This window comes from Diorhabda sublineata, chromosome 2 (genome assembly GCF_026230105.1).
Source record: "Diorhabda sublineata isolate icDioSubl1.1 chromosome 2, icDioSubl1.1, whole genome shotgun sequence".
In the NCBI taxonomy this organism is placed as follows: domain Eukaryota; kingdom Metazoa; phylum Arthropoda; class Insecta; order Coleoptera; family Chrysomelidae; genus Diorhabda; species Diorhabda sublineata.
The window spans coordinates 25,008,388-25,034,595 of NC_079475.1; the positions used below are offsets into that span (position 1 = coordinate 25,008,388).

Sequence of the window (26,208 nt, forward strand, 5' to 3'; positions counted from 1 at the left end):
AAGCGATAATCTTCTGACACAAAGGTTGTTACTGGAAGTTTCAGTCTGAATAAGCATTTTGAGAAATTGAATTTTTATTGGAAACCAATTTCCTGCACAGTAAATTATTCAGTCCATTATATATCATACATTTTTGATGATTTATGTTATTTTTGAACTATTCTAGGATGGAAAATTATTCCAAAATCTTTTATCTTATCTGTTTTTAAATAGTTTTCACAATATTATATATTATACAGTTTGTCCACGTAAGTTGGCGGCATATGGGAAACTTTTTATATTATTAATTTAACGAAAAAAAGTTATTCTTTATAAAAAGTTCAGCATGGTCCAAAAGTTAAAACGCAACCATCATATATAAATTTTTTCAGTCGTATACGAGGTTTGTTAAAAAATGTGATGTAAAGTACCTTTTTTTTTGACAATATCGAAAAGTGTTATGAAGAAAATATGTTTAGAATTGAAAATAGCTTTCAAATATTCAACATTGTTTATTTACATTAAAAAAATTATTTTTTTCTACATTTTTTCTGCGATTACGTTAGAATGCACTGGCATTTATTAAAACTGGTAATTTAAGTAGGCTTTGCGAACTGTCTAAATATCGAACATTCGAAAAAAACGTCAACAATCGTATTTCAAAAAGTGCCACGGTATAAACAGTCTGTCTAACAGTATTTTTCATAGTTTTTATAGATCCGTATTGTAGAGTCTTGTGCTTGATAGACGTATTTGCTTATGAAAAGTTAGACATGCCACCAACATTAAGTCTGGAAAAGAAAATTGACATTGTGCTAATAATGGGTGATATGATAAAAATATTCACAATGAAACTGTTAGAAAGATATTTAATGAATTTTAGACTTATGGATATGTACATAATAAATTTAGCAAAAAACGGCAAAGCATGGTAATGTTCTCTGCAACTGAGTATCCTAAATATCCTTTGCGAAAAAGGGCATCTTCATTGGATATAAAAAAGGTAAATTATCAAAGATTCTAAATAAATACAAATATCACCCTTACAAACCTCAAAAAACTCATACTTTAAGACCAGGATATAATGATAGACGGTTTGAATTCTGTTGTGACATACAGGGAATCTTAGTAGATAATCCATTTGTGTCAAGGTGTATTATTTTCACGGATGAAGCAACATTCTCATCAAATGGGACAGTTTCTAGTCAAAACTGTCGTTGGTGGAGTGATACAAATCCACATGGCTTTGTATCTTGATTCGAATAAACCATTATGAAGCCGTCGGGATAACTTTAAAAATGATACAAAAGAACCGACATAATTATTGTTGATTATTCTGATTGTTGATTGTGGTCCTAAGAAAATTGTCTAGATCGATAATTTTGGACAAGTCCAAGTGAATACACGAGAGGCAGCATGTCGAGTGAATATCCGTAAGGTACTTAAGATGTTTAGAATAGTCCTAGTGATGCAGTTTTTGTAGTTGTACATCCGAGAGATGGCGAAAAAAAATATCCTGTAGGTTTTATTAGGGACTTAAAATAATTCAAGTGCGAACGGTCATATTATTCACAATGTATGAATCATAGAGATGATAATAATCGTTTTGCTCGTTAGTTGAAATATATCAATCAAGTTTAAGGTTTATTTTTTATTTATAATACTTAACTAACAAATTGTGAAAGTATTTTGGAATTTAGCTTGCTTATCATAGTATAAATCGAAATCTGTTTTCAACAAATCAATGATATACACCCCAAATTTAAATAAAATATTCGCACTAGCATATGATTACTAAATATTAATAAATGCAATTCATACCTTGTCACAAGGAGATTTTTAGATAATAAACAAATATCACTACTCTTTTTCACAATAGGTACACTTTCGAAGAAATGTTTGTTCCAATATTCATAAGTTTTCGTTATAATTAACTAGCACGGCTAGAAAATATAGTAATTTTCTCAATTTTGACTTATTCGTTTTGAAGTATACACTCCAATTTAAATGTCATGGATAGGCATATGAATTTTTTTGACAAATGTGAAATATAGTCATTGAAAAATATATTTTTTGTACATATGACTTGTATTTAAAACGGGCTTATATCTATAAAAGGTCGGTATAATACTAGTGTTGGGAAATAATAAAATATGCAAAGGCAAAATTTCGAATAGCACGACTTCAAGATAGATGCCGACATTTTGCGACGTTGTAAAATATAGTACTTAGATGAGAGAAAATAACCAATCAGAGAAAGTTACATATAACGATATTGAAGTAATTGTTTGTTGGTCTATTAATACTCACTTCTCCTTATTAATCTACAAATAACATTAGTTCCGAACTATCCGAAACAATAAAGGTTATTGAGCAGCAGATACGTGACGAAGAAGCTAGAATGAATGAAGGGTTAATAAGAAGCTTGCGAATATATTAAGATGAGTACTCTATAGTGTAAAGCAGTGCACATAATAAACGCGAACATGACGCTGGTTCGCTAGTAAACATAACCTTTAAAAAGCATGTATTTAAAGGTTTTTTCCTACTGTAGTACTGTAAAGTGGACTTTACAGTACTCTCAAATTCTTCCAATCCATTTGATAGAACTAGAAATAAGAAATCAATTAACATCAATAACTGAACTTTTATTATAATTTTTGGATGTTAACAGTAATAGTGCCACTATTGTTACCAGAAACATTTATTGTAGGAATCACTAGATGTACTTCTGTATTTTCAATAATGCTGGAAGATGTGTAGTGTTGATTTAACACATGTACTGAAGTTTTTTAATAGTATATTACACCACAAGGGCCTCGCCTCGGGCATCATGACGAGCAGGGCCGAGATTTTAACTTTCAGTCCGTGTAGTGTATACGATTTTTCTTCATAGCCGCTCGAAAGAACGTTATTAATTTCACTTTTTATGACAATAATAATTATTTATAAAGATTTGTCATAGCAACAGAATAAATAGTCCCTAGTTACAAGTATAAATACGCATGAGAAATTTTTTCCTTCCGTTGTTATGGAGGACGTAGGTGTACTTTCTACAGGGAGTAAATGTTGAACTTTCGTCCCTGCTACTAGGGTCGAAAGAACGTACTTTCGACCGAGGTATGAAGAAAATAGTATTTTAATTATTTTTTTAGATAATAAGACAATAATCAAAAGAGCTATTTACAGTGAAATTGTCAAATATGACATTTCATATTTTAATATAATTTTGCTTTTTATTTAAAACCGTAAACAATATATAAAAATATTACGAGATATGTCCGTGAAGTTATTATTACAGTACTCGTCCTCCTTCGTTGTCTTGTCCATGAACATCTGTTTCGTACCGTACTAAATTACTAAAGTACCATTTTATCTTCGAAGCAAAAACAAATTCTATCAGCTTTTTGCCCGGAGAAGACATTTTTCGAGTTATTTTATCTATATTACAAAATATTTGCTGTATAATCGTATAATATAATAAATTCTACATTTATATCATATTGGTTATCAAAACATTTATTATAGAGCCAGCTGTAAGAGCAGATGCTGAAACCAGTGGTACAAATATCATAGCTGCCTTTCTTTCATCACCTTCGAATAATCTGCAAAAACAAATTCAATTTCAATTTGTGATACATCAGTGTTTATAAACTCAACTAACAAATGTCATTTGGCGTGCTGAAACTGTTAAAATGTGCCCTATAAAATACTAGTACAATATAGCCCGAAATAAGTAACAATAAGTACAATAACGGTTGTCACAGGTCCTTGAAGAAGGCTCTAGTGGTATGTCGTCGATGGTTTGTAGTGCTCTTTTAAAAACGGCAGTTTTAGCCATTCCCAAATGTATGTGTCTGGAGAAGTGAGCTTCTGAAGAATATGAGGGATAAGAGAAATTAGTAAGTCGTAAAATGTTCTCGGAAAATTTACGAACAGTAGCAGCAGTATGGTAAGTTGCCTCATTCGGCTGGAAAAATTGGACTCGACATACCAAATTACGTGCACGACAGAATTGACGTAATAAGGGATAAAACGTGTTAAAATTTGAAATTAACTTTGTTGATTAAGTGACTAATTGCACACCAGACACTCACTTTTGCCATGTATGAACTTTTTGAACCTCATCTAGTCTGACAAAGCCCAGTCTAAATACCTTCTTAAGGATTCTTCGCAAGGAAGTTCTTTTTAAGCCAAGATGCAATGCTGTCCTTGTCTGACTGGCTTTCGGATTTTCGCTCAAAACACGTTCATGGGTATTATTTTTGTTAACTGTCCTGAGTCGCCACGAGTTTCCTTTTTGTTAACATAATACATTACTCGTACTCGTTTTTCTGAACTCCATTTTTAAAAATTAGACCCTACTTATTAATTGTTTAAGGTTAAGATATGACACTGCGCACATAGAGACACCTATGATTCAGTTACACTACTGTTTATTTCGGGCTATACTGTATTAGAGTCAATACAATGCAAATTGTAAGGGCCAGGCATACAAACTCATTAGTAATTAATAGCTATTACATATGTTGCTATATTTAACTTAGCCCTATTTTTACCAGGACTGGTCAAATGGCCGTTTTTAAATTTTCAATTGGAATTTCCCATATTTAACGTAATTGATTCGCCGTTAAATTATACGGTGTAGATTCACTCAATAAATGCCCAATAAACCGTAGAAATTTGGATTAAAATTTTAGTTAGTATCTATCTATGAAATAACTCGAACAAAAAAACAATTAGAGCAAATAGAAAAAGCTACCAAGATTAAAAAACGACGACATGGCACTTTTCTCAACAATTGTATGTTGATTGTTAGATAAAGCCAAATCAAAAAAGAAAGTTATCATTCTCAGATCAATGCACTAATCTGTATAAGTCGAAGGAAATGCCACCCGAACCGGAGTATATATAGCACCAAATTTGGCGTAGATGTGACCGACCAAGTGGCCAGAAATTATTCGATAAAATCTAAATCTCGAAGATGGCCCTTGCATGTATTCTTTAATATTTGAAAAATGCATAGGACGACAAAATCTGTAAAATATAAAAAGTACTTATGCGGAAAATTTACAATTGGGAAGCCGAACGAAAAAGAATAAAATATTGATTATGTACTCTTGAATAAAAAAAATATTTTTATACGGACATTTGGCCGACCGCGGTACGAATAGGTAAAAAACAAACAATATGATATCCTTTCAGCCTTATACATTTTTAATAGCGATATTCAATTAGTTTTTTTCATGAAAGGATCTATATTGTTCTTATAAATATCTATCAACTCCCGAAAACTAACTTCTACATGGTTGGAAAATGTTTGTCAAGTTAGGAAAACGAAAATAACCACACAAGTAGCTAAATCTGACAAAAGACTTCGTACGCTTTACTCATTTATGATCATGAATGCAATGATCAATGCTGAAATGTATATTATGAAATTAATATACAATCTCGCTATTATAATATAGATTGCGGAAAAGTGTGCCAAACCAGAAATAGTGGAAAATATCATCATTGCATCAAAAATAATTTCATCAAAGTCGTATCTGATGTAGATGAAATAAAATCGACAAAATACCAATAAGAGTAACATATTATCCTTGCTCTCTATAATAACATCCCAAAAAGTAGATTATATTTTTAAAAAAGCCAGTACAATGGGATAGCGTCTACAAATAGAATATCCAATAAATTTAAGATAAGTTCAATATACGAGTACAAGATCTTATAGTTTTGAGGATACTTACGGTAACATGGCTAGTAATGACTTGATTACTAATATACCCTCCGTGATACCAAACACAGCCATGATTATGATATAGTCATTGTCCTCGAAATAAACCGGAAGACCTTTTCTTGGACGAGCATTGCAAAATATAAACAGTGGAACGAAAATGATTCGTAGCACAGAAAATATGAAAAGTATCAACCCATTTTTTGGCTGAAACAACATTTTTTCTATATTAGTTGGTAGAAGCTTTAAATCTTGTTGAACTGAAAATCACAAATAACTTAAATTAGTGAGGCTACTTTTTAGAACAATTAAATGAAATTAATAGTTTATAATCGGTTGTGGATATATCATTTAGCAGTCTGAATAATCTGTAGAAAAGTATCTATAAGAATTTATTTTCAAGTGTTGTACTAGACATCGTGAACAAGCCACCCATCACCCAACAAACCAATAGCGACCAAGTAGTTATTTATCGGGGAAATTTGGAATACTCTCACATGGACTCAAATAAATTTTAAAAAAAATGGATGTTGACACGAAATTTGATGTATGCTGATAAAAGATTCCCAAAATTTAACCAAAACGTTGACAGAACAAAGAGAAGAGGTTGTAGAATTGGTTGAAGCAAATGATATAAAACGTCTAAAAGTAATGGAATCGTACACGAGCTTAGATTTTAATTAAATAGATTTGGACATTAAAATTGGTAAATGCTTTTAGAAGATTCAAAACTAGTATAAAAATTACTATATAAATAGAATTCTGATGAGTATATGAGAGTTGACGAGACAAAGAAAAGAAAAATATTAATGGTAATAATCAGGAAACAAAAGAGTAAAAATAGAAATGGCCGATGAAAGATTTTAAAAATGTAGAAAATATAAGAATCAGTATATACAATATCTGTTGGTCAGAGGTATGCATTTTTTCACTTTTGAGATTTTTAAGGAGGAAAACTACCCTACATGCAAAATAATATACAACTATATTTCACCTACCATCTTATTTAGCATGTAAGATAATTTTTCCCGTTGAAAATCAATCAAAAATGAGACACTTGAGGTAAAAATCTCGAACGTGGAAAAAATGTACTTATGATAGTTTACCTCTGACTTACAGACATGTTGGAGGAATGGTACCACATTTAATTCGATTGAAAGGCTACATTCAAGAGTTGTAAAGAGGGATTGTAAAGAGTTTTACATTAAGGCAGTAGCCCAAATCAAACAAAGGTTTCCTTTTGATGATTAAATGATACACTAAAATGTTTACCCGCAACACAAGCGATTTTAGGTCATGATTTGAGCAAAGAATATATGAGTACAATTTCTGAGCCATTATATTATTTCCCAGGTATTTGTCCAGAAAATACAACAGAATTAAATAGAGAATGAAGAAGTTCTCTTCGCAATACCAATTTCAATTTGGATGAGACTAATATGCCAAGTGTGAAAGAATTTTGGTGGCATGTTTCCAAATTAAATTCGGATGGTGACGGCTCAGCAATGTTTCCACTATTATGGTCTTTAACCAAACAGCTTCTATATTTGCCGCACAGTTTGAAAACGAAACTAAGAAAAAAACTTTCTACGGCCACAATTAAAGGTATCTTGCACACCGAGTCAGATATTAAAAAATTCAATAAAAATATGTAGGATTTCAATAAAAGTAAAGATGAAACGGGAAATCAAGAAAACTTAGAAATTGAAAATGAAATAGTTGGTAGTAATACTATCTAACATGTAGGCACTGGAAAAATTGCAGCCTTAAGACTGACTTTTAATTTTAGCTTTATATTTGATTAAAACTTTGATAATTACATATATTTTCTTGTTCTTAACTCCCCTCCTCATAATGTATTCTATTTATTAGTATCATCTAATTATACAAAATATAATTTAAAGATAGTGGATGTTGATTTACTGTTTTTTAATTTTATTTATTCAGTTTTCTACAGGTTTTTAAGCATATCTACAGTTGTCGATGCCACTTGCTCTTTTTGGGGTATTGCTCCCAATAAATTCGTCAATTTCAAATATGTTCATTAGCGAACATTAGTGATCGAATTTATTTCATAAGAAATGTTGATTCATTTCAATCCGATCCTGTCGTCATATTTTACGGAAATAGTATTAATCTAATCGATTCTTTATCACAAAAAGAATTTGTTTATACTGCATATACCTTCCAATTAACTTTTCAGTAACAAGTGACACCTACTACAATCGTTTATTAAATATATTATATCAATAAAGTGTTATGGACATAATTATCAACAATAAAATAAACAAAATAAAATTCATTTGGTGCCTTATGTATTCGCTAGTTTTTCTCGTGATATGAACAGCTCGAAAAAGTTAATTAGTAAATATACATTGATAATATTCGTTTGTACTCTATTGTTAACTATAGAGTATTCAATAATTTGGAATATAATGAATGATGAAGACTGCGTGAGAAGATCAGAGTTGGTTCACATTTCGAAAACAATTAAAACATCGAATTTGCCACATCTCTACATAATCACACCTACATATAAAAGACCAGAACAAATACCTGAGCTAGTTAGATTATCTCAAACATTACTGTTGGTACCAAAATTAACATGGCTTGTTATAGAAGATGGTTACGAGAAAAACGAAATAATTGAAAATATTCTCGAAAAGTTTGGTTTGAAACATGAATACCTATTAGCACCAATGCCTGAAAAATATAAAAGTGAACCTTCGAAACCTAAAGGAGTATCCAACAGAAACAAAGGATTGGAGTGGATAAGAAACAATACAAAATCTGGTGTAGTGTATTTTGCTGACGATGACAATACGTACGACATTGAATTATTCATGGAAATCAGAAAAACCCAGACGGTATCCATGTTTCCTGTTGGTTTAGTCACTGAACTCGGCTTAAGTTCACCAATTGTAGAAAATTGTACTTTCAAAGGTTTTTATGATGGATGGATTGGCAATAGAAAATTTCCAGTGGACATGGCTGGTTTTGCAGTTTCTGTAGAATTTCTTTTATCACGTCCCAATGCTTCGATGCCCTACTTAGCAGGTTATGAAGAAGATGGTTTTTTGAAAAGTTTATCACCTTTCGAGCCCAAAGACGCACAATTTTTAGCTTCGTGTTGTTCGAAAATATTGGTTTGGCATACTCGCACTCTCAAAAATGAGCCTGCAAAAACCACCCAGTTATTTAACAATACGAATATCGAGTTATTATTGAAGATAATTTTGTAATATTGTGCTTCTTAAAAGTGAGAAATTTTATATTTTATTGGATAATTTTGAAGAAGTAAACAGCAAATTATTTCATATATTTTTCCACAATTATTTTCATAGCAAGTGGAGTACAATAAAGTAAGTAATATGAACATAAACTTATTTGAAACGAGGAAACAATTATTACCCATATAAAAAATTTCATTAAGCAAACAAATGATCTTTGATAAAAGAACTATATAATTACAAGCAATTTTTTAAGCTGAAATATTCTAATAAAACAAATGTTTTTCTATTAAAGCTTGTTGAAACCACTCCCAACTAAGCTCTGGCGCCTCGAACATGTAAAAATAATATTTTTATACTCCCATAGATCAGCACTCAAAAAAATGCAACTGTAGATAAATATATAGGTCAACTGGCTGCATCTTGGTAGAAAGCTGATCCTTGACTTGACAGTTGTGACGTAGGAGTTGAACTGAACACTGTCGCTACACTAACATTCACAATTACACTGTAAGCCGCGCGTTTCTATAACCAAATTATCGTCTTCGGAGACTTGAGGTAAACTAAAACTTAATAACCCAACTTACCTATTTATACTAAGTTTTCTCAATGAACTTCTCGCGAAAAACAATTCCAGTGGATAAAACTTCGGCGAAAAATTTCACATTCATTCTTTAACTAATAAACTTAGAGAGAGCTCTTGATTCGTTTAAATTACTGGAACATCCCCGTTATTCACCAGATTTGGCTCCGTCCGACTATCATCTCTTTCCTCAATTGAAAAAAAGTTTAGAAGATCGTGACTTTTCTTCCAACGAGGAGGTAATAAAAGTTGTGGAAGTCAGGTTTGCAGAGCAAGAAGAAACATTTTTTTTAAAGGTCTATAGACATTCGCTGTAATAAATTTATCCAATTAAGAGAAGAATATGTTGAGTGATAAAATATTTTGACATTGAAACTTTGTTTGGTTCTATAGTAGGCTAAGAATTTTTTAATATATCCTATAGAGACCTTTGAAATATCTTCTGACAGTTTTTCCACCAAGATACAACCAGCTGACCTATATATTTATCCACAGTTGCATATTACCATCAACTCATAAATTTTTATTTGACAGCAGATCTATGGGAGTATATTTTTTTCATGCTCGAGACACCAGCAACGTCACTATGTTATAGTCAGCTAGGTCGTTTATATTTTTGCTCCTATATAAATTGTGTGTATGTGTGTATTTTTTTCACCCTTTTTTATAGAGGTGCGGAAAATACTTTTTACTATCATCAGGACAAGATGTTATGCGAAAATCCACATAAAATACTTGCTGAGAATCATTACACCAGCGCAAAATGGTCACTCGGAAGACGAGTCGTGCTTAAAACGATACAAGAAATTCTAAAATTCAGCAAAGGCACAGCAAGGCTGATATACGTTTGATGTTTGTTTTTTCAATAAGTTTTTATCATAGCAGGCGAACTAATTTCTAGGAAAGTATATTTATTTGTTTTGTTTCTTTATTTTCTAGAATTTCTTAGAACTTCAATTGGATATATAAACGAGTTAGCTTAGTGTAGTTTGTTAGTTTATATTTATTATAAACTAACAAACTAAGTCATAGAGAACAGAACGAAATAGAAAAGTAACAGAAGAATTTAAATGAATTATGTAAGTTAGTTGAGTGTTAGTGATAAGTTAATTATTATAAGTTAGTCAAGTGTAGTGTAAAGTATTTGAATAAATTAAGAACGTGAGAGACAATGTTTATAAATTCACCCCACGAATAGAAAGAGTGTAAATAAATAAGCTCTCAAATTTCGTATTTTGAAGCTCATATAAATTTTATGAAATTTTTTCTCTAACTAAAATATCAAATTATAGCTTCACTCAGGTTTTTGAAGAGTCCGTTTTACTTCCATTTCTTCTTTAGCTAATATAGTTATAAGATTTGCTGGTAGTGTCAGTTATTTGAATAACTGGTTTTAAAAGAGCTTTGAGATGCTTCATCAATTCATCCTAAGAGATAATGTTCCAGCGTTTCAATTTCTCCACATCTATAGGTTTCGTTTTTGTTAATTTAAAAATATTTACACATGTGATGGAGACGATTTGAGCTTTACTTAGAGTTAATACGTTCTGTTCATATATCACCGTTACAAATAATGCTTGAAACGGATACTTGAACAAAATATTTTAATTATTTATTATTTAATAACTCTACCGTATAAGTTTTGGACTAACTTACAGTTTTAATTAACCTAGATAATTCACGACCCAGAAGAAGAAATCCATGAAAACCCAGTAATGTGATAACAGGAACGAAGTAAATTTCTGAAACAATATTTCTGAGTGAGTAGATATAAAGAATAAAAACAAGTACATTCGAAGCACAAATAATACCGTGTTTTCAATTAACAAACTAGTCAATTGATTTGGTCTAGTTAGAATAAAAACCAATATATTGGAGCTTGTAGCAAATTTTTGAAATTGAGAACTCGTTATTATACTAAAGATCCAAGCTTTCGAGAAGTGTTCTTCCCATCATCAGAAAAACTACAATATAAATGGAGAAGTAAAAAACAATTCAAACCATGTATATAACATGTGTGTTAAATATATAATATTAAAGTTGACTTACGTTCAATTTGAGGATGAATTCCTAGGTGTTTACTTAACGAAGTAAGTCATAGCAAAAGATTAAGGAGTTGGGATTCACATTGACTGTGCATGTTGTAATTAATATTAGGTTAAAAATTATTGAATACGTAAAAATATTTCAAATATGTGATTGAAAGTGATTCAATCATCAACGTATTACACATATTTTCACAAAATGTATTAGTTGACAATAGACCATCTATTGTGTGATTTATGATAACTAATTTGAGTCAAATTAGCTTGAATTTTTAGTTTAATAAACAGTTCGCAATTTCAAATATTTGCTTCAAGCTCAAATATATTGGTTTTTATTATATATATATAAGCCTCACAGCTATCCTAAGGACATCAAAGGGATCAAGCCAAAGCCCCTGGTCGGCTTCTCTAAGTGGGTCACAACAGGCCTATCTAAAGGTTCATGTACACAACACCCCCTTCGCCACCGACAATGTTACCTTAAACTATGAACTAAATAAAAATCTTAATGTACTAGTATTATGTGTGCAGTGAAAAACAAATTTGATTTTCCCTTCCTACTTGCTGCCAAGTCTCTACGAGCGAATGTTGGTTGATGTGGAACGCAAGCTTTGCTGTGAAACATTGTGGCAACGGTATTACTGAAAGCCTCTACGCCTTTCAATGATTCTAAATGAGAAAAAACTGTGAAAGTCATGTTAACGAATCAGTAGTAAGAGGTGGTATACATATATTGCTCATAGATACGCTTTATGGTACTTAGTTCACTATGTGCAAGTTTTCAGTGATTGAATCTTAGTATTTTTCTTCAAACTCGATAAAGTTTTAAAGTTCCAGTCTTTATATGAATTCTTATTCGCAGTGCAATATTTTCGGAAATATCTCCTAAATCATTAATTTTGCTCTGTTTGACTACATCAGTTTGGTTGCCTCTATGTTGAATTACAGTTATGGTATCAGTAATTCATGGAAAACTAAATGAGTTGATTAAACATCGAATATATCTTATATTTCAGAGTGTTTGTAACATAGGATATTAACTCTATAATCTTTTTGGTACCAGACAAACTTGTAAACTGCTACTGCTCACTGAAACTTCGGGACTTGGAATTATCACAATCCGATGCCATAGAGGCAAATTATTTCCATAGTTTTTAAGCATTTCAGCATGATCTGTTTAATTATTTTCGGACCTAATAGTTTTTTTCTAAGTAATTTTCATAGATAAAGGATGAACAACTTTAGGACCATAGCCTTCTATGCAAGATTATCAAAATTCACAGGCTCATCAATAAACTCGGTACGGTACGTTAGGTAATTGTATTTGATGTTCATTTGAAGCTTCATCATCAAACTATCTATAAATGACATGTAGATATTGAGACCATGAACTTTGTGATCAATGTATGGTTCTACTACTGAAGTATCGAAGCCCGTAATATTCTTATTGATGATAACTTATAAAATGTTTGAGATTATTATTGATAAAAATTGTTAAACAACTCACTTTTCCAATAGCTATCTGCAATTGTCGGAAGAACTAGTATCAATAACCCTGGATTCACTGCGTGAGTAGTACCATATGCGAAGAATATTGCAGCATAAAACCATTTTCCCTTGTTTAATACTTTTTTTAATTTGACTCTTTTGAGTAGTCTCTCGTCCTGTTGCCCACCACCCATTTGACTAATACTAGAAAAAACATGAATTAATGTCGTAAAAAATTAGGTTCGCGATCCTGAAAAGTAGGTATTCTCCATGTATTCAAATGAATGAATAAATAACGTTCAAAGAAATTATTGTACCCTTGTTTCACGTTCCTCATACGCTAGTTACTCAACGTCAATTGTGACAATTAATGTCACTATTCCAAAAGCGTGAGGTGTACGAAACTTTTCTAAATCAAATCTGACTAAAACTTGTAAGAGATTATAGCTATGGTGCACCCCATTCGTTTGAGTGCAGTGAAATTAATTGTCTTGTTATTTTATTCTCATTTCAATAGCTATGTTTTAATTCAATTAACAAAATTTTTTGAAGATGAAAAAAAATGAGAGCTACATCTAGAAAAAGCCAGACGACTTTAAAATTTAATATTTCTTATATACTACTTACTCAGCATTTATATCAATATAAAGAGAAGTTTTTGAAAATACCATTTTAATTAATTTTGTTGATTCAATTGTTGAGATTCATTAAGTTCATTCAACATTGTAACGTATTTTTGTGTATAAAGTTTTTTTAAAATTCAAGTTTTGGGAGTAAAACCCTTAATTGGCACAGTCACAGTAGGATTCGTGTGGTCGACCCTGTATTTTAAAACGTAGTGCGGAGACCTACAATCTACAAGGAACAAGAAATAGGACTCAGCCTTCAGATCGCCTGTAAATGCCAAGATTCTTTCTTTTATTTTTTCATGAACTAATGAGAAAACTCATTAACTAAGTTCATTGAACGTTGTAACGTATTTTTGTGAATGCAGTTTTATTTAAAATAAAGTTTCGGGTGTTAAATCCTCAATGTGAGAAGCAATATATACTTATAACTTTGAATGATTTATTGATTTTGGCGAACAACAAAGAGAACAACAAACAAAAACGTCGAAACGTTTATTGTTATTCTGTTAACTTGAAAAATTGATATTAAGCTGATATTGATTCACTTCCATATTCATTAGCTTACTATAATATTTTTTTATATCTTGCATGTATTGTAATGACTTATCAATCGCAGAAGGCTCTCCAGAAATAATGCAAATTTTTTATTTTCGATAGCATCCGAATTTCAATTATGGAAAATTGTTTTTTAGACATCGTTTCTTATAATTTTTATGTTCGAATTATCATCCTACCTGGTAACAAAGCTGTTGGATTTGTAATATAAATTTTTAATTAGCACAAACAAGAAAAAACTCATAAGCATATCCTCACAAATATCGCCTGCTTTTTATTTGAATTTTGAGGTACTTAAACACCTAAAACTTAATACACTCACTTAAAATGGATTTATGTTTTAGTACCAGCAGTCTATTTTGATTAAAAAACGGTAATTATACACTTTCACGGTCACCTGGTTTTTTGGCTCTAGAAAATCGAAAAATGGATGGATTTTAATGATCTTGGTCTCAAAATGTTCCATTTTACAGCGGATTTATAAAAAAATTAGTAGAAATAGTTGGAATGAAAATTTCTCATAGTTTTACTGTTTTAAATCGTAAAAAAAACGGTTTTGCAAAATAATCCTTTACAAAAAATTATGGTAATTATACACTTTCGCGGTCACCTGGTTTATTGGTTAGGTTAGGTTAGGTTGGCTCTAGAAAATCGAAAAATGGATGGATTTTAATGATCTTGGTCTCAAAATGTTCCATTTTACGGCGGATTTATAAAAAAAAATACGAAAATTAAAAAAAATAAATATTTTTTACAGTTTCATGACTTTAAATGCAAAAAAAATGACTTTCTACATATAATCCTTCGTAACTGTTACTGACGTCGTGGAATCAAGTTCGTATATTTTTTTTTCGCAATTTACATAAAAAAATGAATATTTTGAAAAAAAAAGTTTTTCTACTATTTAAGGTTTAAAACTATTAAAAACCGCAAATTCAGCCACTATCCCCGTGTTTTTCATAAATTCGTCGTAAAATGGAACATTTTGAGACCAAAATTATAAAATTTATCTATTTTTCGATTTTTAATGGTCAAAAAACTATTAACATTGAAGAATATAGTACGAAACTATTCACGAAAATTGATTGTTTTTCATCAATTTCATTTTAAGCTATAAAAACTGAAAAAATCATTCTAATTGGGGTTTTTTTTAAAAATTGTTTATTAATTTATGTAGAATACAAAAAAAATATAAGAACTTTATCTGATAATGAGATAATTTTTTGTAAAGGATTGTTTTGCAAAACCGTTTTTTTTACGATTTAAAAAAGTAAAACTATGAGAAATTTTCATTCCAGCTATTTCTACTAATTTTTTTTATAAATCCGCCGTAAAATGGAACCTTTTGAGACCAAGATCATTAAAATCCATCCATTTTTCGATTTTCTAGAGCCAAAAAACCAGGTGTCCGTGAAAGTGTATAATTACCTAAAAAAACTCCCAGTATCCACAATCATTAATCAAAACGACCACTATAATTTTGAAATGAAAATTAATATTTTTTGCATACTATTGAAGCTTGATATTAAGCCTTCTACAGTCATTATATATTATATTTTTAGGATTAATATTAAATTTATATTTTTTGACTTTGACTACGGAAACAATATTTTAGAATAAATACCATTCAAAGAAGCATTTTCATGTCATGTCATGTCAGTTTTAGATGTCAAATTGTGTATATTTGTAAATATGTAGATTGTTTGGGAAATCGTTTTGGCTTTTCAGCCATTCTGCACCTATATATATTTTGTACAAGATACAATACAAAACAGGTAGTCTCCCACTTTCCAAGGTGTTGGTACTACTTCTTCGAGGTACTTAAGACTTGATGAAATTGTCAAGACATTCGCAGGTGGTGGTGGTATTTGAAGGGGTAGTAGCCTGTCAGAAGTTCGACCACTAGTTTAATGTCGTTTTTTGTCATCACAAGAATATCCTCAAACTTCTTAGTTGAAACGGTTATGAATCTTTTGGATTATCTTACACCTGGAATGTTTCTCCAGTGAGATTCCATCTGATTCTTTAGCCTTCCGTTAATGTTTTCGAATAGTTATTAAATTTGATTAACTAAAGTAATTTGAATTTTCTCTATTAACTATGCTCAAACCCATAAGTGAAGTCAGCTAAGTTAGCTATAGTGCACAAAAACATTCAGTTTATAGTTTAAACAACAACTAGAGGTAAATATCTGGGTGCATTATTAAAAATTATTGAAAATTTCTGCGCTTTCAATAATACTGAAGCATCAATAAATTTAAAAAAATGTAAAAGGCGAATTCAATTCATTTAACTGACGTGACGTATTGAAAAAAGAATGTTGTGTAATTAAGTTTTATGTGAAGTTATTTAACCACTTAAAACCCGTTAATGGGTGTCAAATTGATGTTTCAAACGCCTATCGTGTCATTTTTGTTATCTGACCTTAATACATTATTTATTTTGTTACAGTTGATTACTAATAAATCAAAATAAGGGTGGTAAATTCGATTTTTCTGTGAATTTACCCTTTGTTAATAAGACAAAAAGATAGTTTTCGTTTATTTTGAATTTTGAATTAATCTTCTTGAAAGTACTGCCCATTGCTCAAAATACACTTCTCCCAAGGTTTCATCACTGCACATCTTTCAAAATAGTCTTCATCTTCTTTTTCATGATCTTCTTTTCAATATCATGAATTGTGTCAAAAAGTTTCCGTATTATCCTATTTTTTTTGTATCTTCAGGATATTGAATTGAATATAGTTAGTGAGATGGATAAACTTTTAATAACCAAAAACTCAATTCAAAAGCAAATTGAGACACGACGCGTTGTCATGATGAAAAAAATGCCTCTTTTTTTCAAAAGTTGTAATACCTGTGTAACCTAGCAAGTTTGTTCATTTTTAGCTCTCACTGTTACAGTGGAGATAATACAGATATTCTGTATGTCTATCTGTCCACACAATATTCACAGCCTAAGATACAAGTCGGAGAAACAAAATAATTATATAGTTGTAATCAGCATAAAAACTGCTTCAGATAAAAATTTGGGATACGGACCGAAGACTTCCAGTTTCGACTAGTTCTCATGAACCTAAGTGGTTTGATCCATTCTAAATATCTTCTACATGTATAATTTGAACGTTGTAACCGATATGGTTATTGTCTCAACTTATTTGCTTTCATGTTCATTCAATGTTCAAAGTCAAGAAAATCGAGAATTCCCTTTAAAACTTACTACTATAAATTTTTATCTCTTTTTTTCCAACTCCAAAGATGTCCCGACCTTCGACCTTCCGACACATTTCCACTTTTAAACAGTTTTCAAACTAACTATATTATCACCATAAATAGTTTTTAATATTCAATGAGTTGCTGGCAGTCTGACAAGCCGAGGCGGATTTAAACTTTATACTGATGGTTTCAGCGTACGAGGGTACAAAACCTATCAATTGAAATGTAAATCAAACTCTGCTAAAAAATTTTTATAACATCTCGTATACTTGATTCAAGTGAATAATTTGATCTTCTTACTATATCTCACCTGTAAATAAAAAATTTTGAAGTCTTCACCACATAACAATAATAGATTGTTACAGAAATCATGATAAAAGATCCAAAAGAAAAATAAATAGCTGTAATCTGATCTTGCCTCATACGTGTGGGTATAAGAGCTATCCGTAAAATTCCAGCCAATATTCCGCAAATACACTGACCGCACTGGAGATAGATTAAACACTTTGTAGGGAACTCGGTTATTAATTCATAGAGGGTAGCCATCGCAGTTCCAGATAGACCTGAAAATTATTGCTAGCTCAATTTTTATATAATATTTAGCTGGGTTTAATCGAGGGAAAGTAGTACATTAGTACGAGAGTGATAAATATATCGTGCTCGGTCAAAATTTGAAATTTGATTATTCTAACTAAAGTGTGTTTAAAAACAAGCACTACACGAGAGTAGAGCACTCCCAAAAAGTTGGTTAAGAAATAAATAACATATCAAACTCGTCCTCATCCCTTTTTTGAGGGAGCTGGATACGATAATAATAAAAGTTATTTTCTTGAGGCGCATTTTTATGCGGAAACTGTTCAAATCGCTGAAACTTGTCTTGTAATCAATATATATTCACGAATTTGTATGACCCACTCTTAAACTATTACTCAATGTTAAAAAAGGTGTACTTACTCTTCGTTTACGTATGAAATTCCTGAAATATTTTTCATTTTTTACGCTATACTTTCAAACGAAAAAACTGTGAGGTAGATTTAAGTTCTTAGTTTCTCAATTACAATTTATAGTTTGAAGAACTTTGAATATATTTCAGCAAGAAAAATACTACGACTTGAGACTAATTATTGAAATTAATTGAAATATTGATTCAATATCTAGTCTAGTCTAGACTCTAGTTCAGACTATTCTGACTACCATTATTATTTATAAAGATAAATGATATTCTCTTTATAGTACAATGCGGTTCATATGTATGGAATAAATTCAATTTTAGCGTTATTTTGTACTATGTGAAAACATCCTGAAACAGGTCGATTTTTATTCTTAAATTGACAATGTACAATATGAAAATATATACTTCTCCAACATTCCCTCTGAATTATAAGGGAATTTAGTCGTCTGTTTAGCAATATAAAGTTTTTTTGAGTTTGGTGCAATCATAACTAAGAAAATAAATGTTTAATTTGTAAAATTATGATAAAGTCTCTATCACAAACCTTTCCATAGAATGAAGATAATAATGTCGCATAATATTTAGTCGCATTTAGTCGCATAATATTTAGAATGTATTTTTCACAATTAAATTAAATGTTCAAAATGACCACCATTCACTTTTGGATTTTGGAATTCCTGTACATTTTATGGGTTATATTGTTCCTTCCATTATCCTACCATTTTTTACTTCTTGACAATAACTGAGGCGATTTTGTAATTCTTGTTCAACATTTTGTATGACCTCAGGGGTTATTTTATTAATTTCTTCCGTTATCCTAACTTTTAAATCAGCAATATTGTCTGGTCTATTAAAATGTGATCTAGAAATAATCAAGTATTTTCGAATCTCTTCTGCTAAATACAGAGGACTAAAATTTTTCTGCAACAAGGTACCAAACGACCCACTTTTTTGTTTGAAATTTTCGAGAGGGTGCTTATAACTCAGAGGGGGAGCTGGAGGGAGATAATATTTTCATACTGTAAATTGTCAGTTTGAACATAGAAATTAACCTATTTCAGGTAAGTATTGTTTATTCCATATTTAAGGAATTTAATTTTATACAGCATCAAGAACAAAAAACTACTTGTTAAAAAGTAACAGAATAGTGCAGTGTAAACAAACTGATTAAGAAAAGATACAAGATTATAATACATATATGTATTTAACGGAAATGATATTTGTAATAACTTACATACTTACAATTCAAAATAGTTGTAAAGACCATCGTTATTGAAAAAAGCACAGGAGGTCCTAAAACAATAAACTTGTTTTTATTTGGTACTATTGAGAATTTGATCAACGTGGAGCGAACCGTTAATACCTATTTTGCAAGAAGATACAAATAACCTAGTTTTATCTCAAGACAAACACCACATTTCTTTCGATACGCGTTTTTATCTATAGGAATATATCGGACAAAACGCAATTAACTGGTACGGTTTTTCTCGTTCCACTTAGTCTAAAGCGTTATAATCGTAAACCTAAGTGAAATATATTATGAAACGTTTTGAGGTAAAAACAAAGGCAAAAGCTTCAAGATTTTATGCTACAATTTTTATATCATTAAAGCTTTCTCGTCGCGACCAACGATCGTATTCGCCATTTGGAACTCCCAAATGAGTACTTTAGGCGCTGTGAATTTTTAGTGGAACGCACCATATATTATTAATTATTTTCCAAAATTTAGAAAGCCAGAGTTCATTTCCGGTATTCTGAGCCGTCTCCCAGCCTTTGACATCATTTTTCCACCAAGGCAGGACACCAACAAAGTATATGCTCAATCATCTCTTCTTCACCGGTACACTCTATGCAATGGTTATCCGTTGTTACTTTCCTGTGCCAACAGTACAATGTCCAGTGATCCCTCAAATAGTTTTAGAAGTTGAGTATTGCATGAATCTTTTTTGTATTCTCTTCTTCGTCAAATCACTATGGATATCGTGCAATCACTTCTGCTTGACAATACATTCTGATTTTTGACTTTGATACCTCTGTCAATAGCAACTTTTACCAATTTGATCAGTAACAACACTGTTACTGTCTCATCAGCATCCTCTTCCCGTATACCTCTTTTTTGAAAACTTATATGCTTAAGAGTTCGTGTCCATTCCATAGTGTCCAGGTACCCAGCAGAGACCAATTTTAGAATAGTTTGTAGACGAATCGATTTATTGGATCTCATCAGTTTAATGAAAGTACATGATTCCTCATTCTCTAATCTGAACTGAAGAAGACACAGTGTGAATATGGCCCTGACTATTTATTGATTGATTGATTAGTTGAGATTATTGATCATGTATTCTCATAATTGAAGTGAAAAAAATTATTATTTGATAACAAGCTTTAACATCTATCTAATATAACGTGCACCTAATAACATCGATTTAAATACAGTGTTTTACTTCTTATAACTATTCTGAAAGAAAATAAAGAAGCATTTAATCAAATTTAAGAAAATAGCTTACTACTCGTGACTTGGATCTGTGTAATGATGATGGAAATAGAAAAAATTATTGATATAGAACACAGACAGCAGGCTAGTCTTCTCTTGGGAGGAGGTAACTTTTTACAATACATAAGGAAGAATATCAGACAAAGCAGCATCAAAGTCTGAAAATTGAGAGATAATGCTGACGTAACGTTCACTTGGAATCTATTTCGATCTGTTGATTCAGTATTTTCTTCTTCAAACGAGCGAAAAAGAATTATTTTTGCTGGTTTAAGAACAATATCCTGAAATAATATTTCAAAATTAATAAGTCTCAAATAGTTAACATATTAAATAGCAAACGATAATAAGCCGCATTGAGGGTAATGTCACATAAGTTTTCTCTGGTTCAAAACAAAACAACTAACTACGTCTATAATTTAATTCTTGATAGATTTTTTAGAGCCGATTCATAAATTCGCCGTTGCCGACTGCATTTATCGTTCTTACCATTTTAAGTTAATTGAAATGCTTGGAAGCTTACAAAAATATAGATCACAGACCACTTGTTTTATAAACGTTTCACACATATGACCCAAAGTCAAATAAAAAATCAATGAAAATTCAAGGTCAAAGAAGCCTCAGTCGCTTTAAGTAGATTTCAAGTTGAAAAATTTGACACAAAACTGAATAATTTAATATAAGGGCATGGGGACAAGAAATGAACTGTTTGTTTTAATTTAATCACTTTACTTCACATTTATATAACTGAATCGGCACCCAGTGGGCTTGCTTTCCTAATTTTTGGTTTTAAATGTTGTATTGAATTATGAAATATTGAATCAGGAGTTTGCTCATTTTTTTCAATTTGTCGTTTATAGTAGCTTAAGAATATACATTTCGTTCCAAATTTTTCCAAAAATGTTCACTTGGCCTCAGTTGAGTCACATTAGGACCGTTCCTAGACCTCTCAATAATCGGAATATTGAACTGCGCAAAAGCTCCCACAACGTCCCTTACATAATGAACAGTTGCCATTTCTGGCCAAAGCACAAAATTTCCTCCAGGATGCTTTTTACCCCTTATTTATATATTTTGGCCGTTACAGAATTTCCAAGAGAACAAATTTATGCTAAGGAGTGGTACCAACCATACCAACACTTTCGAGTTGAACTCTTTGTATCTTTTGAAATAAATTTATGAATTTATTTCTTCGTCTCTCTGGCGATAATAAATGTTATTATTTTCAGTTTCACTCCCTTCAAAAGTAAAATATGTACTAAGTTTTGATTTTTGGTTTGGTGTTGCTTTTCAGAATATTTGGCTGCAGATTTTCTTGATTGTTGAACTACATTTTGTTTCTTTAGAAGTTTGCTTACATATTTCGTATCGATTTTGAATTTTCTATCCAATTTTCTCAAACTGACTGATTCTCAGTTTTTTCTTTCAATCGAATCAACAGATTTCATAAATTGTTTGTCTGGTTATGCCCATTCTTGCAAAGTGATTAACCGTGAACAATTTTCTAGATCTCGATTTTGTTCATAAAACTTGGCAATTATTTCACGTTTTCTTTGAGATTTTCCATTCCTGAAAGTAAACGTCTAAAAAAGATGTAACGTTTATAAGTACTTCGAGCATTTGACAACTGCCAAAATAACATTCTCAATCAACGCAAACTTTACTTGACAGGCTGTGTTAAAAACCTACGGATTTTTTTGTCCCCACACCATTATTGTTGAGTTTATTTTAAAATTTCATTATCGTAGTGTTGTGCTCGTGTTTTTGTGTCTATCTAATAACGTTAATCGTTTGTAAGCTTTCAATTTTTCATTTTAACACTAAACAGGAATAAAAAATAGTTATAAATTGTGTACGGAGAGTCTGCATCCTTATACCGTAAAATATTGGGCAGCTTATCTGACGACAAGCAAAACTTGCGACATCCAGATGAAATGTAGATGAAACTTATATACACTACTACACTCTTGAAACAAAGAAACAATCAAGACATTTTCGCGACCATTTGAATGTAGACAGGGTCCTTTGCTATTTTTGATTTTGACGTATTTTCTACTTATTCAAGTAAGATTAGAATTACTATCCAAATACTACACAAGCTCACATACCTTATTGAACGGTGTCATTGAGAATTTGTTTCCCAGTGTAATTAACGACGAATTCATATTCTTACGGTTATTATTGCGGTTTTCATCAAATCTGTACATCCAAAACTGAAACGTAAAAAACCCAATTATACGGCTTTAACACGTTACCGCCTTGTCGTCATGAAATTAGAATTACGTTATTTTTTTTTTGTTATTCGGCTGTGCAGGTGTCGAACATGTAAAATTGCCATTTAGAATTAGAACAGCCAATATGATGCACTATTCCCTCAAACTGTTATACAAAGTTGCTACATAATAATTGCTAGTAAGTTAAGTATGTAGTGTGTCTAATTTCTATTTTGAAAATGTACTATATCAAAACTAATGGAATATCCGTTGAATATTATAGGTTAGGTTGAAGTTTCATAACAAATAAGGGAAAAACGTACAGCATGAGATGGTAGATACTGGATAGAAATACGAGAAAAAGAAATTTTTAACACGAACGTTGTCTAAAGAGGAGTAAAACAAGTTTGTGCAATCATCCGTGAAGGATAACGTTGTATGATTTTTTAGACTTTAAAAAAGGACTTGTACAAAACAATGCATAAAATCGCCTCGCGTAACTGTTGTTGTTCCAGATTGATTCCGCATGCCAGTTCCCATAAAGCACCTCAAACAACGAGATATTTCATCACCTCAAAAAGCTGTTGAAGAATTCCAAAACCATACTGCTACGATATCAACTTTAGAGTGGGAAAAATGTTTCAAGAATTAGTTTGCTCGTATGCAAAAATGTAGGCCTTAAAGGCGAATATTTCGAAAAGCAACAAAACACTCAAACTTGTTCGTTTCACTTTTTATAGAAACTTAAACGGTAACTTCCGTAAATGTGTAACTAAACAACAGTTCCTTCCAGATTCGCAGTCTTAAATAACGTTCCAATACATTTTTTTATAAGAATGTTCTAATTAATCAATATTTTTACTTAAGAGTATCTTTTTATTCGTCTATAGTTATAAAAATTTCAGCTATACGCCAAACTTGAAATATCTAACAAACTTTCCTGTAAAAAGATTCCAATCGATTAATGTCGGAGAGAGATGGACAAAGACCTATTTCATCTTGAGCAAATAGAAACATTAACACCACAGATTTTAAAATAAAAAAATCTTTCCAATATTTCATATCTGGTTTGCATTTGAATTTTCCTAATTGACACAATATGTAAACGCGAAATTATTGTTAACTCTCAAATTATAAATTTTATAGTACAGAATTATATCGTAAGGAAATTCCTCGTTATATAGGAAATCACTTTGTATGAAAACGCTAAATAAAACTACCGTGTTATGGAGGGGTCTCAATAGTTTACCTACGGTCAAAATGGCAGGATAATGTTAAAACCAATTGGTCCTCGGGTAGCTGTTGTACAAAGTATCAATTTCACCATAGTTAATAATTCCATTCGGTATTTATGAAACATCATATTGTGATTGAAACAAATGTGGCACAACAATTATTAGAATTATTGTATGTGTACATTGTAAATGTTGTTAATTTAATATATTTACTTGACATGCATACTGTCGCTTAAGTTCTGCGTAAGTCCAAAAAATGCCTTTTTTATTTCTGCATGTAATTCGATAGAAATCAAATCAATCTGTGTTAATAAATTCTCAAAAAAAATATGTGTATTATGGTCGCGATATATAAAGAAGCACAGAGCTTTTGGCTCTCCTCAAAAGTCATTTTTGACTTACGTGGTGTTAGAACTTAAGTTATATTATTAAAAGTGCTTTTTGTAGGAACGATAAAATGACATATTTTATCAAAATATTCTAGTACTGATTATCTACTCACATCAAATGCATTCAAATAAAAAAAGTGAGGTACTACAAGCATTATTCCTAAAAGGTAAAAAACTCCATAACTCATTACGTAAGTATCTTTTGGTACAACTGTACTCATGATAACTTTCCTTCCTAAAATGAAAAAAAATTTCAACTAGTTTCACAGTAATAAAAAATTAGGGAACGAAGAAAAGGTAAGGCAAAATAAATTTCAAACGTTCGATCGCATTTATATGATTATATTTTCACGTGTAATGTGGTTTTTAGTTTTTGTAACAAACAACAAAAACAATTATAATTGAATTACATAAAAACTTCGTCAATCGATTCTCGAAATTCTGTAAAGTACCAGCCAGCTGCTGCTATTTGATTCGTGCAACTAAACATGTTCACTCAAATCGCTATCAATCGTAATCACAGATAATATGCAATGATATTTAGTAGAGTTTTCGACAATCTAAAAACCCTGTAATCGCTTTCATAAGTAAATGTCGACACTTGCATATATTGACGGTGAATGTTGCAAAATAAGTATTTTTAATTAGAAAAGAATATTTACACAACTATTTGTTCGTACAGTATCTGCCATATTAGGAGTAACATTTACGTTACTTGGAGAAACAGATTCTCTTTTTGGGATACTAGATATTCTTGCAGAGATTAACGATTACTCGTAATGTGCTCAATAATTATTAAAATTTATGGAGCGCTAGGTTGCAACCGGTCTTTTGGCTATCCACATCATTATTATTTGTAAACACCTCAACCTTAGTCCTACACAGCCACACCCAAAATAAACCATACCCCGCGTTGAAATGTCCCTATCTTCCCCAATGAAACTATCGCAACCAGTTTCTTTTTTCTCCAACAGAATTAACTTCTTGGGAAAATAATATCAATTATTTCTTCGACTACTCCTAGTTGATATAAGAAAATGTTAAACATGATACGAAAGACATAGTTCGATAACAAAAAATGTCGTAATCTAGCACGCCCGTATAAACCTGTCGTTTTCATCACTCACCAGAACCATATATGCTTGTCAACATCTACCGACGAAAGTCAGAAAGTATATTATTCAATTATTCAGATATATTCCATCTTTCACCGACGAGTTTGATACATGTAGATGTCGTGGAAGTAGAAACCTTTCCTACTTCCATGATCGACATTCATAATTAATATTCAGCAAATAAAAGGCAAATAACATTAATTAGTACGGACTACAATGTCAAGATGGAAGTGGCTTAAGCAAATATGGACATAAATCTAATCCGGAATAGTTACAGTTAGGGTTGCCAACATTTTTTAGCGGAACTCAGTATTTTTCAAAATAAGCTATAACAACTATAATACACTTCTAA

At 31.1% G+C, this 26,208-nt stretch overlaps 2 protein-coding genes across 4 annotated transcripts in view; one reads left to right on the top strand and one right to left on the bottom strand.

Annotated features, from left to right (window-relative positions):
* Positions 1 to 2,514: 2,514 nt before the first annotated feature.
* Positions 2,515 to 26,208, bottom strand: part of LOC130453343 (equilibrative nucleoside transporter 1-like) — a 29,372-nt gene continuing 5,678 nt past the window's right edge. Inside the window, exons 1-10 of one of the 3 annotated variants that reach the window (XM_056793024.1) lie at positions 25,152 to 25,207; positions 24,855 to 24,976; positions 23,013 to 23,117; positions 20,921 to 21,188; positions 19,656 to 19,706; positions 17,772 to 18,024; positions 13,082 to 13,266; positions 11,186 to 11,271; positions 5,730 to 5,923; positions 2,515 to 3,584 (exon numbers count right to left, since the gene is read on the bottom strand). In XM_056793024.1, the coding sequence (XP_056649002.1) occupies positions 3,473 to 3,584; positions 5,730 to 5,923; positions 11,186 to 11,271; positions 13,082 to 13,266; positions 17,772 to 18,024; positions 19,656 to 19,706; positions 20,921 to 21,188; positions 23,013 to 23,117; positions 24,855 to 24,962 (1,362 nt within the window). In that variant the 5' untranslated portion in view covers positions 24,963 to 24,976; positions 25,152 to 25,207 and the 3' untranslated portion in view covers positions 2,515 to 3,472. Of the gene's footprint in view, positions 3,585 to 5,729; positions 5,924 to 11,185; positions 11,272 to 13,081; positions 13,267 to 17,771; positions 18,025 to 19,655; positions 19,707 to 20,920; positions 21,189 to 23,012; positions 23,118 to 24,854; positions 24,977 to 25,151; positions 25,208 to 26,208 lie in introns of those variants that run through there. The other 2 variants (XM_056793025.1, XM_056793023.1) reach the window with 2 other exon arrangements.
* Positions 7,873 to 10,696, top strand: LOC130453345 (galactosylgalactosylxylosylprotein 3-beta-glucuronosyltransferase P-like). The gene is made up of 2 exons (XM_056793026.1): positions 7,873 to 9,078; positions 10,200 to 10,696. The coding sequence occupies exon 1, from the start codon at positions 8,056 to 8,058 to the stop codon at positions 8,956 to 8,958; it is 903 nt and encodes a 300-aa protein (XP_056649004.1). The 5' UTR covers positions 7,873 to 8,055; the 3' UTR covers positions 8,959 to 9,078; positions 10,200 to 10,696.

Bases quoted from the DNA above. Each gene is read 5' to 3' on its own strand.
- LOC130453345 (XM_056793026.1), top strand. From the start codon at position 8,056: ATGAACAGCTCGAAAAAGTTAATTAGTAAATATACATTGATAATATTC.